Genomic DNA, 13,730 nt, shown 5'->3' with positions numbered 1-13,730 from the left:
CCGCAAGACTTGTCTTTTAAAACACCCTTTTCGCTGTGTTTCTGACCATTCTTTCCACGACAGTATGTATGGATCACTTGGGTTGTTACCAACATCTGGTGAAAATTTCATGTCATTAGCACCTCTAGTAATATATTTACTGAGAAAAATGTTGACGTGTTCAATACTTATTTTACCCGCAGTAGCTCCTGCTGTTAGTGTCGCCATTAAGGAAATTTGCATTTATTAGATTATTTCTTTGTTGTAAAAATGCCTCTTGACAATAAATCTTATACTATTGGAAAGCCTGTTGATTCCCTTTTAAATGGTGCCACATTTGTAAGGAACATGCATTTGTGGGATGAGCAGTAGAGCTGAGTATGTGGGTTGCACACATGAAAAATTAGCCAAATCTTCTCTGCCAAACAACTTATTCTGCTGTTGTTATTGACACTTGTTTTAARCTTATTAATCTTTATTTAACCAGAGAAATCCCTTTGAGATCACAGGTCTATTTGCGAGGGAGGCCTGCGGAGGCCAGTCAGGTGCCCGGTGAAAGACTTGTTGCCAAGAAGCATTGCTACAACAAATAAACAATATATAAAACACACATTTCCTTACTTTTTGTGTTAAGTTAACATCCTGCAAAACCGTGAACTGTAAGTGGCAGAAGCATATTTTAATGTTCACTCTGTTTTGTTGTATGATGAGTTAAAAACACCCTTCAACTCAAGTTTTAAGTGTAATTTCTGAGCTCAGATTCAATGGATGTTAATGAGAGTTTGAACATGTACACTCTACTGTCTGAGGAGATTTAAGAACAAATAAGTCCTRACAGTGAGAAACACAGAGTGAAAGAAGACAGAAATGCTCAGGTTTTTGTGTAAAATTTGTAGAAAYAGTGTACAGTTTGTTGATGTAAGAACAGCTTCTTTGCAAAGATATTTGGAAAGTTTTGATAGCACAAAAGTTAGCTCATCATCCCGCTCCAAGTTCAACATTGTTAGAATCTCAGTAAAACAATTAAAACTGTGTAAAAATGGTAAATGATATCAAAATGCCAGTTCTGTCATGTAAAGTCCAACATCCTGTCCCGTTTAAGCCTTGAACGCTCGTGTCTCCTGTGAAGTCCGAGATGTAGAGCTCCTACAAGACAGCTGGGTTTTGCCAAAATCCCATTGTTACGTTTATTTTTTATTTATTATTTTATTTTGGCTAAAGAATATAATTCTATCCTCGATGGAGCTGTTTTACTGTACATTTCGTGTGGGTTTTTCAAAAACTGCCAGTGGAGAAGCAAATCAAAATCAGCGCCGGAGCTGGAAGATAAATGGCTGCTAATCACAAGATGTTGCACATGCTGGAGTGGAGCGGTGAAACGTGCTGCCTTTGATCTCAAATCTTCACGTCCTCTGAGAACTTTGTTATAAACCAGACATATTTTTGCTCTTAGGTGGACTGAAGGATGATCTCAGTCGGTTCTCCTTCCAGGAAACAAGTGAGGAGGAGCTTTATCACTTTTAGATCAAACAAATGGACCCTCTGGTTTGGTTTTGAAATTAATATTCAAGAAAACATTAAGCTTCCTGTTAGTGCTGTAGTCAAGACCAAGACTGAGAGAGGRCAAAACTGAGTAAAGACCAAAAACGCAGGTGGCTAACTGAAAATCTCTCAATCTAAAATTGAGAATGCGTCCACTTTTAACACATAAGAACAGCGGAAGGGTTAAAATTGTCCAACATTAAAAATATTTTCATAATAAATTTCCTTTGATAAAACTGCAGTGGGGGTGAAGGGTCAGCTCGATGTGAAATCCTTCRTATGAAGTGAAAGTAGTTTACATTGTAGCTGCAGTTCTAATAATAGTCTTTAGGTCCTGCTGCCATCTGAGACAGGTCCGCTGATGTTGGACGGCAGCTGCACATCGAGCGGGAATTAACTTCTAAATTTAGACTTTGACCTGCAAACCCAAACAGTTAGAACCAGTCAACAAGTGGGCCTGCTGTATGTACCGTGAGAACACACGTGCTTCTGTTAAAAACATTTTAAATGTCACTTGACTATAACCTTTTTACAATGTGTACTGATCACAAAAGTAAAAAAAAAATCATGAGATGTAATGGTTGGACCAGTTTCACTTTCACTCTGATCAGTGCAGATCCATTTATAGACTTTATAACTTTGTAGAAATTAAAACCAGATCTACTTTCTCCCAAGAAAAAGCAGAAAAACCAAACGAGTCGAACTCTCTGGCTTCATGCACGGTTTGTTTCTCCGTGACAGACTTTGTCCTCCATGTTCTAGATGATGATTGCCATTATCTGTGGCTCATGTATTGTGTTACCTCCATGCAAGTGAGCCCATTCACAACAAAGCGCAGAAGCATCAGGCGCTCTCAGGCACCACGGTGAACTGAGAGCATCAATGGCTGCTCTCCATACAGTTGGCTCAGCTGCTTTTCTGGCAGCTCAGTTTGCTGCTCTTTCATGGAGCCTCAGTCCTGGACGGTTCCACCGTAGCTGCACGGCTGAGACTTTAATGACCGCAGCGTTACCGCGCTGAACTCTGAGTGGCAACCGTGAGGTCAGTGCTCCGGTTCTGCCGCCTGCTGTGGTTCCTCTGCACGACTGCGGGTCACTCTGTGCCCCAGAGGCCACTGAACCAGGTGACGGGTTCAGTATGTATAATTCAGCTGAGCCGCAGGATCCGGTGTCCGTGTTGGAGCGCTGCGTGCCGACACACAATATCGCCACACGTACACAAACGCTGGATGAAGAGGAAACAATTCAATGCATCCTCTTCATCCAGAAAGTCAACAGGCAGCATCCTTTGTCCTTATGTGACCAGTCTAAAATAAAATATTAATAATAAAGTCTCAAGAGGAGTTTGAAAACTTTCTTTTTTTTATTATCTTACAAACAGGCAGTGTGGGCTTGGTGTTGGTTTTAAATTAACAATTTTTCTTCAAGTTCAGTGCTTAAAGGGATCCCCGATTTGTTGTAACATTGGTCTGTATTTGATAAACATATATTTTAACTGTAAAATAAGACTGTAAAAATACTGTAGGCTGTTTAGTTTTTATAATTTTTAAACTAAAAGTTTAAAAATATATTACACGGATGGGGCAATTTTATTTACACACAAAGCATTCTGGGTAAATGATGACGTGGATTGGTATGAGGCTGCTAGCGAGCTATATCCACCCTGAAGGTTAATCTTGGACAATATCTGATGATCGACTCTTTTAAATGAAACCAGAGAGCGTTGACAGAGAGGAGAAGGTAGAAATGACTCAGCCTGGAACTGAAAATATGGATAGAGGACAACAGAGCTGCTTCATGGAAGAAGAACCTCAGCTTAGCCTGTTAGCTTTAGCATTAGCCCCGATGCTAACACCACATATATGTATTAGCTCAGCGCTACACATTCTCCTCTCTTCACTGAGGTCCTCCATCCACATGACAGAAAGGGGAACACAAAAACGACTCAGCCTGCAACTGAAAATATGGATGGAGGACCTCAGTTTAGCTTGTTTGTCGCGCTAGCGCTGCGCTAATACACATAATATAGCGCCGGTGCTAGCGTGAAGGCTAACTTGAGGTTCTTCTTCCATGAAGCAGCTCTGTTGTCCTCCATCCATATTTTCAGTTCCAGGCTGAGTCATTTCTACCTTCTCCTCTCTGTCAACGCTCTCTGGTTTCATTTAAAAGAGTCGATCATCAGATATTGTCCAAGATTAACCTTCAGGGTGGATATAGCTCGCTCACACCGATGACCTATCCACGTCATCGTTTACCCAGAATGCTTTGCGTGTAAATAAAACGGCTCCGTCTGTATTAAAATATATATTTTAAAATTTACAAAACTAAACAGCCTACAGTATTTTTACAGTTTTTATTTTACAGTTAAAATATATGTTTATCAAATAAAGTCTAATGTTACAACTAATCGGGGATCCCTAGATTTTACTCATTTTCACTGAGGGTCACATGAACATTATGGTGGCCCTCAAAGGGCCAGATAGTAACTTCAATGTTTGGTGTTTAACTTCGACTAAAGACAAAACATGAGATTCCTCCTCTCATACAGCTGAGCACCGCTAACAAACAATAACTGAGCTCTACGTGGTATTTCATGCACTGAAACAAACACTTCAACATGTCCTCATATTAACACTGAAAAGTACTACAGGTACGACTGACTGTGAAATAAATAACACAGAAATACTTTTAAAAGTACAAGTGAGAGAGTTTTACTCACTGTTGTGTTGTGGTGAGTAGCTGCCATCTTGAATTCTGACCTCTCCCACTTTCATACAGGGAATTCTCACTGGAGGGGCGTTCCAGTTTAAATTTACAGCTTTCAAGTGGGAAATGATCACTTCCCAGTATAACTGGGCCACAGTAAAAGTAACCAGCAAATAAGGAGCAAAAAATAGATTTTTTGGTGAATTTTGCCAGCTGCTGGCTACTTTCAATCCCTGTGCACCTTCACCTAGTGGTGGGATGTTGTCCTTTTGCAGGTAAGGTAATTTTGCATTATGGGAGTTGTAGTTTATGGTCAATGCTGGCTTTAAAGCAGGATACACTTATTTTAAGATAGATATCATAAGATATTGTTATACATCTTTGAAGCACTTGCAGGCCACACAAAATGTTGTGGCGGAGTTTGACACATGGTTTTGGCTATGTCCATAACATAGTTGCCATCTTGAAGCTATCATGTTAGATCAAGGGCAAGTTTTTCCAACTATAGCCCCCCCATCTATTACTTGCAGGGGTATTCAGATACTTCATTTCCCTTTTAGTTTCTGAAATTGAAGGGCGTCCTGTCTGCTCCAGCTTCAACTCTGAAATGGACACAAACTACGAGGGTTGTTGAAGCTTTCTGCTTCAGGTTGTTTTAATAATTTCAGAGGTCACGATGACGCTCACGGGTGTGATGTGTTCGTGTGCAGGCGGGCAGTGATGGAGAAAGCATTGGGAACTGCCCCTTCTCCCAGCGGCTCTTCATGATCCTCTGGCTCAAAGGAGTCGTGTTCAACGTCACCACGGTTGACCTCAAGAGGTGAGCGTTCAAAAAGGTGCACACGAAATGCCATTCCCTTTGTTTTCATCCTCACAGCGGCCTGGTTTCTCTTTTCGTGCGATTTATGTAGGAAGCCGGCGGATCTGCAGAACCTGGCCCCGGGGACCCACCCTCCGTTCCTTACCTTTAACGAGGAGGTCAGGACAGATGTCAACAAGATTGAGGAGTTTCTCGAGGAGATGCTCTGCCCTCCAAAGTAACTCAGCTGGAAGGTTTTCTGACATGTGCTCACATCCTGCTCTAAGAGCTGTAGTTGGATTTATTTCCCTTCATGGATCTAAATTGGTATTTGTATGTCTCTGGAGCTGTTGCATTTAAATCTAAGCCCTTGACGATTTATTATTACCCACCACTGAGAGGCATATCTGCATTTATGTGTCTGTTAGCAAAATAATTCATGAACCACTTGACAAATTTTAATGAAGCTCTCAAGAAGTAGTCACTGGATATACATCTACATCTGATTAACTTTCTGATTTGACTCAATTCAAGATTGCTGCCATAGCAAACCAACATTATCAAACACAAAAATGGCAATAAGTCAGTCAGTTTTACAGATATTGAGCTAAATTTTGTTGTGTTAGTTGCAGAGACTGATCCCAAAAGCTTGATCTGTGCACTGAGAGATTGTGCAAGAACCTTCTTTAAATTTTGCCGTTAAATGTTTAGAATTAACTGTGTCTGCCTGTTAGGAAAATATCACATAAACCATTCAACAGATGTTGATTAAACTTTCAGGAAATAATCATTTGACATACATCTATAACTGATTAACTTTTGGAATCGATCCAACTTAAGATAGCTGCAACAGCTAAATGATATGAGTAAACAAAGAAGCTATAACTCAGTTTTATGGATACTGACTTAGCTGAGAGTCATTCCCAACATCACTTCACATGAAGCTGTGGATAATGTTTATTTCAAGGTTTGTCTAAAATGATTACAGCTCCGTTATTTCTCTAAAACTCGGGTTTTAAAGGCGGAATGATTTTGAAAACTTTAGATATTTTTCCGTAATTTTAACAAGTTTTACACAATATTTCTGTTTTCTGTTAAAGTTAGTGTGTGAATAGCCTAAGAAAATGTTAGATGAGTTGAATATCTTTTTGTTATTGCCTGTAGAGTTTCTTCCATTAGAAGTGATCTTACTGTGGGAACACCTCAAGGTTTTGGCTGCCAGTTGAGTCTTTTAAGTCTGAGCCCCTTCTATCCAGGTGTTAATCTCATCCAGATGTTTTGGTCCGACTGTGTCTCCTGTCTCTGACCCTCGTCTGCTCAGGTATCCCAARCTGGCCGCCAGGCACAGAGAGTCCAACACAGCTGGAAATGACATCTTTGCCAAGTTCTCAGCCTTCATAAAGAACACCAAGTCTGAGGCCAACCTGGGTGAGCCACTTACATACACTCCCACATGGGCATCCAGTACATGACATGTAAAAAAAAACAAAAAACAAACAAAAAAAAAAAACAACAGTGATGTCATTAATTTGCTTGTCCACTAGGTGGCAGCAGAGTTCAATTTTTTAGAGTCTTAAATGTAACCTGCTGTGCTGCCATCTAGTGAGATAGTTGTGTCACTTCACCTTTCAAGAACTGTCCTGTGATTTTTCTGTGTTTTTGTTTGAAATTTGTGCATTTAGTTTTAGAAAAAGCTCTAACCAAGGCCCTGAAGAAGCTTGATGACTACCTGACCAGCCCTCTGCCCGAAGAGATAGATGCAAACAATGTGGAGGAGGAGAAGAGCTCCAAGAGGAGCTTCCTGGATGGGGATGAGCTGACTCTGGCAGATTGCAACCTGCTACCGAAACTGCACATAGTCAAGGTAAGAAAATGAGTGAAAGTTTTTGGTGTTGAGGCTGAGGCTCTTTAGGATATATTTGATTTTTGCGTTTGCATTTCTTATCAAATACTATGCATCTCAATAATCCAAGTGGGAAAAAAAAGTTGAGTAGGTTGTCTGGACGGGTTCTTCTATGTTGAAAATGGTTCATCTTTGCTGAAAACATTTCATCTCTTCTTCAGTCAAGCCGAAGCTACTTGACTAAAGTTAGCTTCTGACCTGCAGGAGGCCCACACTGTGCTTAACAATGAAAACAATGTGAGAAGGAATGAAATGTAAATTTAGTATTTAGGATATTTTGTTGGTATTTCCAATTTTAAAGCAACCCCACCAACAACTGTGATAACAGAAATGAGCCCATGTAATCAGTTTTGTAATGGCTTTAAATTACTACTTTAATAGAGGATTAAATCAGCCTAACAGCTTATTAATTAATATGTATAACATACAATCTGATGGAGAACCTCCACCTTCCTCTCTTTTAAAACAGTTATTCACTGTTTTTTTAAAGGTAAATGTACTTTATTTGTCATCATTGCATGTTCCCATGTGATGACAAAATCTGTGCTCCGCATTTGACCCATAACACAGGAGAATCACCTRATTGGAGCAGCAGACAGCTGTTTAAGCTGCCCAGGGAGCAGTTGGGGATTGAKTGTCTTGCTCAAAGACACCACGACACATGGGTATAGCAGGGAGTTGAACCTGTGACTTTCTGGTCCTAAGTCCTAAGCCCTACCACTTCACTACAGCCGCCCCTGTTGTGCATGTTATTCTGAGTTGTATTGTCAAAGTCAAGTATGACCATTAAAGTCTTTTTATCATGTAAACAATTAGATAAAAAGGTTGAAGTTGACAAAGCTGTAATGCAGTTTGCTTAATATCTTCAATATAAATACATAAATACCACTGCCTTTTCATTACTCTAGCACCATACTCACCCTAAAAGTTCTTAATAAACAGGATTTTTCTTAAGATTGCCAGTTTGACTGTACCTTTGTACCAAATAGGAATAACCATTTTCCCCAGTGCTTATGTTCCCTGGTACAATACTTGAACTCTAATTCAACATTTTTTTCATAGATGATGGGGAACATATAGTAGCTATTAGGGGAACATAGGCACCAGTGAACATAGGTACCAGGGAACATAGGTATCAGGGAACATAGGTACCAGGGAACATAGGTATCAGGGAACATAGGTACCAGGGAACATAGGTATCAGGGAACATAGGTACCAGAGAATAGGTACTAGGGAACATAGGTACCAGGGAACATAGGACTATCTGAGAATAGGTACTGGGGAACATACAGTAGCTATTAGGGGAACATAGGTACCAGGGAACATAGGGACCAGGGAATGTAGATATCAGGGAACATAGGTACCAGGGAACATAGATACCAGGGAACATAGGTACCAGGGAACATAGGTACCAGGGAACATAGGTACCCGAGAATAGGTACTGGGGAACATAGGTATCAGGAAACATAGGTACCAAGGAACATAGGTACCRGAGAATAGGTATTGGGGAACATAGGTATCAGGGAACATAGGTATCAGGGAACATAGGTACCTGAGAATAGGTACTGGGGAACATGGGTACCAGGGAACATAAGTACCCGAGAATAGGTACTGGGGAACATAGGTATCAGGGAACATAAGTACCCGAGAACAGGTACTGGGGAACATAGNAGGTACTGGGGAACATAGGTATCAGGGAACATAAGTACCCGAGAACAGGTACTGGGGAACATAGATATCAGGGAACATAGGTACGAGGGAACATAGCCCCTTTTCCACTAGTGCCACTTAATGTAGTGTCGGTACGGTTCGGTACAGTTCCAAACCATTTCCATTTGGATAGATCCATGGAACCGGCACTTTTTTTAGTTCCTACTTCATTGTGGTTCCAACCGGCCCCAGCTGACACCAAAATGTAACGTCAGAACACTGTTCATCAGTGATTGGCTAAATTTTTGCAAATGTTTAAAATTTCAAAAGTTATTCATCAAATGTGTTTCCATCTCTCCTTTTGCCCATTAAATTTTTTTTCAAAATACATAAAAACCACTTCCACCAACCACCCAAAACACACCCATTGGAACCGGACTGGAACATCAGCAGAAAACCAACCGGTCCGAACCATTCTGACACTGACCGTACCGACACTACACTAAGTGGCACTAGTGGAAAAGGGGCAATAGGTACCAGCAAATAGGTACTGGGTAACATAGGTACCAGGGAACATAGGTATCAGGGAACATAGGTACCAGGGAATAGGTACTGGGGGACATAGGTATCGGGGCACATAGGTATCAGAGAACATAGGTATCAGGGAACATAGATACCAGAGAAAAGGTACCGGGGAACATGTGTACTCGAGAATAGGTACTGGAGAACATAGGTATCAGGGAACATAGGTACCCGAGAATAGGTACTGGGTAACATAGGTATCAGGGAATATAGGTACTGAGGAACATAGGTACTCAGGACTAAGTACTGTGGAAAATAGGTACCCAGGAATAAATACTGGGGAACATAGGTATCCGGGAGTATAGGTACCTGAGAATAAAGATACTGGGGAACATATGTAAAAGGGAATGTATCAGGGAACATACTGGGGAACATGTGTATCAAGGAACATAGGTACTGGGGTACATATTGGGGTACATACTGTACATACTGTATGGACATCTGTAAAGTCTTTGTTGTCTCTTCCAGGTTGTTGCTAAGAAGTATCGCAGCTACGACATCCCACCAGAAATGACGGGGGTGTGGAGGTATTTGAACAATGCCTACTCACGGGAAGAGTTCACCAACACCTGCGCTGCTGACTGTGAGATCGAGATCGCTTACAAAGACGTGGCGAGGAGACTGGCAAAATAACCCCGTCRACCTCTGATCTGAGCAAAAGATATGAGCAACACATAAAAAAAAGGAATTACACTTCTGAACATTCTGTGTATATGATTGTCTTTTTGAAGTCCTCTCCTGTGGCATTTTTCAGAAACATAAGATCTTTTGTCTGTCATAGCAAACAGGTCGGATGTCTCTTCCCAGCTCCAGATGTGATGGATTGCAATAATTCAGCGCTCTCTGTATATGGTATTTCAATCACACAGGCAGACATGGCAAAACAAGAAGTGAGACAGAATAGATCAAACACGATTCAAAAGCTCTGAAACTTCTGACAAAACTCTTTTCACTCAAACCCGATTGTGTCTGTCTGTATTTATTTCTCATAACACAAAGCTCTCTTTCATACGAACTCCACCACACAGCCAAATATTTTACTAGCTGCTGATGTCAAGGTCATTCACTTTATTTATTCCCAAGCCCACAGAAGTCTAGCCTGACTCCTGTGTTTATTATCTAGCTCCGGCTCCCGGGGAGACACCTCGTTTCATTTGTGATTGATGAGTATTGCTAAATGCTTTCTGACGCTGAGCGGCTCCACTTTGCAGTTTCTTTATAATAGTAAGTGTGGCTGTAAGGGTTTTTATGTTGGTCTCTTTAGCTTGTAAATGCACGTCTTGAGATTCACTCCAGTTGCTAAAAATTAGAATATCTTTTAGAAAATAAGTATAAATACTTGGTTATAGCAGCAAAATTCATCCATTCATAGTCTATCAAATACTATCTTATCAGCCATGACAATCAATCAAATCCAAATTAAATTTCTAGCACATGAACAAACAACCTTTCATTGGCTAATGTGCACAAAGTTTAAAGGAAAGGGAAACGATAATCATCCAGGCTAGGCTAATGGTTAGCCTAGTAGTTCACAAACTGTGGGGTAGGGACTCCTTTTCTTTCTACTAATGTGGGACCCAGCAGACAAAGTCTGAAAATCACTGGGCTAGCCAAAGCTATAAAAAACAAAAACAGTGTGAAAGGACATAACTGTATTAATGATTAAACCTGTAAACGTGCAAAACCGCTTAGTTTGTTTAGTTCGTTGCCGTTTTCTCGTCCGTGTTCGTGCCTGAATGTACCTGAGCTGAGCAGAGACAGTTATATACCGATAGTGTTGAGACGCCGTTGAACGTATGAGTCTGTCTGACTAAACAGATCGGCTTAATTAGCTTCATTTTAGCTGTTAGCCCTCATTAGCCTAGCCTGCAGTAAGACCTTTCCTCCACACTCTGACTAATGAGGTACTAACTGTTTTAAAACAGTCTCTTGTTTTAAAAATGACCAGACTATCCCTTTAAGAGATTAGAACAAACTTAGTGTTTGACTTGCTTGTGTGTGTTAACCTGCTGCATCCAAGTCATTTTTGAAAACATGTAAAACTCCTCAGCTTTGTGGCTCTATTAGACTGAATCAGAAATCCAAGCCAGTGTCACTGATATTATGACAAATTCACTGCAGCCAGAGCCGAGACATTTGTTTGGCCTCTAGCTGTAAGTATTCAGCCGGGGTATTGATTTTGTCTTAAGTTACCGCATGATATTTTAAATGGAAAGACTATTTATTTAGCTGTCCCAATCAGGCCTGATTAGGTGGAGCCATTAGTGCTGCGATGAAAAGCGTCTTCCAGGCCAGGTCCGTGACGGCGAGAAGCCCCGTAGTCCTTTAACAGAAGGATATTTCCCTTTTCTCTGACAATTCCTCTGCATAAAAGTTAAAGTTTAAAAGTTTCTAAACAGGGGAGAGTGGAAACTTGTCCTGGGGGCTTGTTGTGCTTGGCCCGGCGTCTCTGGGTTGCGAGACTTCCTCGAAGAGCCACGAGGCTCTCGGATGGTTTTGGACAAACTCATGATATGAAATTGGAGCATGRTGACTCGAGAGGGTTGCTCAAAGCAAAGCTCTGCAAATAAAATAATATTTTCACAGATTTGTTTCTGCCTTTTCCTTCTTCCTTTTTTCCTCTCCTCGTATTGCATTGATCAATCAAAATGGATACTCACGTGTTGGCGGGAAGCGAATGGAGCTGCAGGAGCAGGAAGGGTTAAAGTGGGTCTGAGTGAGCTGATCAAATCCAGCGGTGCAGGTTTGTTTCTACAGATCCAGAGCAGAGAGAGAGAGTGATGACCGCTGACAGGCTTAAATAGAGGCTTCCATGCCAGGGATCAAACGCCATCCTTCTTCTCCACTCTCTCATTAAGACGGAAAACCCGAGCGCCGCCATTCGATCTGTCTCCATTTTTCCTCAAAGGAGTCTAACTTGAAAGATCTGCGCCTGTCGGATTTACAATGCTGGGCGAGCGGTGTTTACCGAGACGCTGCCGTGCCAGAAACAACAGTCAGGGAAAATAAATGGAGCCTGCCTAGTGTTTCCACAGGAGTAAGGAAATATGGAGCGAGACTTGTGCCTTGCTGTTTGGTAATTAGTACCTAAACATCCCTGTCCTTGGATCCCATCGCTCACATGCAGCATGTCTGCGAGCTGGAGAATATACAGCGGAGCATTAACGTCAAACACGTCTGCTCGTGGGGGCCAGGYGAGCCACATTAATCTGCCTCCCAGTGGATCCACCAGTCGCTRGTCTTGGCTTGGCCACCGGACTGGGCTGACAGGGACCCGTGCRCACACACACACACACGGCGCACTTTTATAGCCACGTTTAGTAAACCTTTTCAACTCGGGCATAAATTGTGTAAATTGAGTCTTGCTTTGGGACCTCTGCTGATTAAAACAAACTGGAGCGCCTGACGTCTGAGGACCCACCAGAAGCAACGTTGTGATCCAATTAAGGACCAGACTCGTAGTTTAAAAAACACTGTCATGCAGGTCCCAGTGCACCACAGAGGAGCGAGGTGGCTTTAGCTGCTGCTAATAGTACAGATTATATCTGGGAGAGACTCTTTTTGGACACTTTTCAACTTAAATTGAGGGTTAGATTTGTTTAGAATTTTAATAGTGGAATAAATTTATTGGGTGGGCATTAATCCAATTGTCTATTAGCAAAATATTTTGTGAAACACTGGACCAGAGGTGCCCAAAGTGGGGTCTGTGGGCCAAAATTGAGCCATCACACCATTTGATTTGGCCCATCAGCAGCTGGTTACTAAATCACAAATCTCCTGTTGTCCATTGTAAAAAGACCAAATTTTCCCTAATGGTTATTAAATCTGTTGACTAAATAAGGAGTGGTAGTGCGGATAGCTTTCACTCATGTTGCTTATTTTATCTTTGAACTATGTTGAAATTAAATGGTAAATGGCTTGAACTTATGTAGCACCTTATCAAATCCACTTGGACCTCAAGGCACTTTAGTTTAGTTTAGTTTAGTTTAGTTTAGTTTATTCATTCATTTCATAAAAACAAAGCAAATTCAATATACAAAAGGTAAATGCAAATGAAAAATAAAATGAAAGGCAGCAGAAGGAAGAAAAAATTGTATATCTGCGCCTTTTTACATCAAAAGAAATTCAAACAATAATAAAAAAACAGAAAAAATAAAAAAAAACTAAAATCTTTCTTAGACAATTTTTAAGGATACATATTTCTTCAACAGACTGGATTTTACCATTCTCCTRAACTTACACATTGATCCTGCACTTTTAATATCATCCTCAAGATTATTCCACAATTTTATTCCTTGCACTTTACACTTCAGACATTAACCCATGCACACACTGATGGCAGTCAGCTACAGCCACCATTAGTATAGGTAAGGTGGGTGGGGTGTGTTGCCCAAGGACGAGGCAGGTGGACGGGGGATTGAACCAGCGACCTTCCAGTTTCCAGGATGACTGCCCTAACCACTCCACCACCAGCCGCCYAGTTAAACATGATTAAACATGAAATACACGTAACTACATGAGACATTTAGATAAGATTTAAGCACAATTTACATTTACACACTTTATCGAA

General features: G+C 41.0%; 1 protein-coding gene across 2 annotated transcripts in view; it reads left to right on the top strand.

Annotated features, from left to right (window-relative positions):
- The window catches only part of LOC106530951 (chloride intracellular channel protein 5), a 21,876-nt gene extending 10,129 nt beyond the window's left edge, over nucleotides 1-11,747 (top strand). For both annotated transcript variants that reach the window (XM_014026685.1, XM_014026686.1), the window contains exons 2-6: nucleotides 4,937-5,046; nucleotides 5,138-5,263; nucleotides 6,347-6,453; nucleotides 6,708-6,889; nucleotides 9,629-11,747. In XM_014026685.1, the coding sequence (XP_013882139.1) occupies nucleotides 4,937-5,046; nucleotides 5,138-5,263; nucleotides 6,347-6,453; nucleotides 6,708-6,889; nucleotides 9,629-9,793 (690 nt within the window). In that variant the 3' untranslated portion in view covers nucleotides 9,794-11,747. The remainder of the gene's footprint in view (nucleotides 1-4,936; nucleotides 5,047-5,137; nucleotides 5,264-6,346; nucleotides 6,454-6,707; nucleotides 6,890-9,628) is intronic.
- Nucleotides 11,748-13,730: the final 1,983 nt, after the last annotated feature.

The sequence above is a fragment of the Austrofundulus limnaeus genome, unplaced genomic scaffold (genome assembly GCF_001266775.1).
Source record: "Austrofundulus limnaeus strain Quisiro unplaced genomic scaffold, Austrofundulus_limnaeus-1.0 Scaffold581, whole genome shotgun sequence".
NCBI lineage: Eukaryota > Metazoa > Chordata > Actinopteri > Cyprinodontiformes > Rivulidae > Austrofundulus > Austrofundulus limnaeus.
This window is presented reverse-complemented; position numbering and strand designations above follow the sequence as displayed.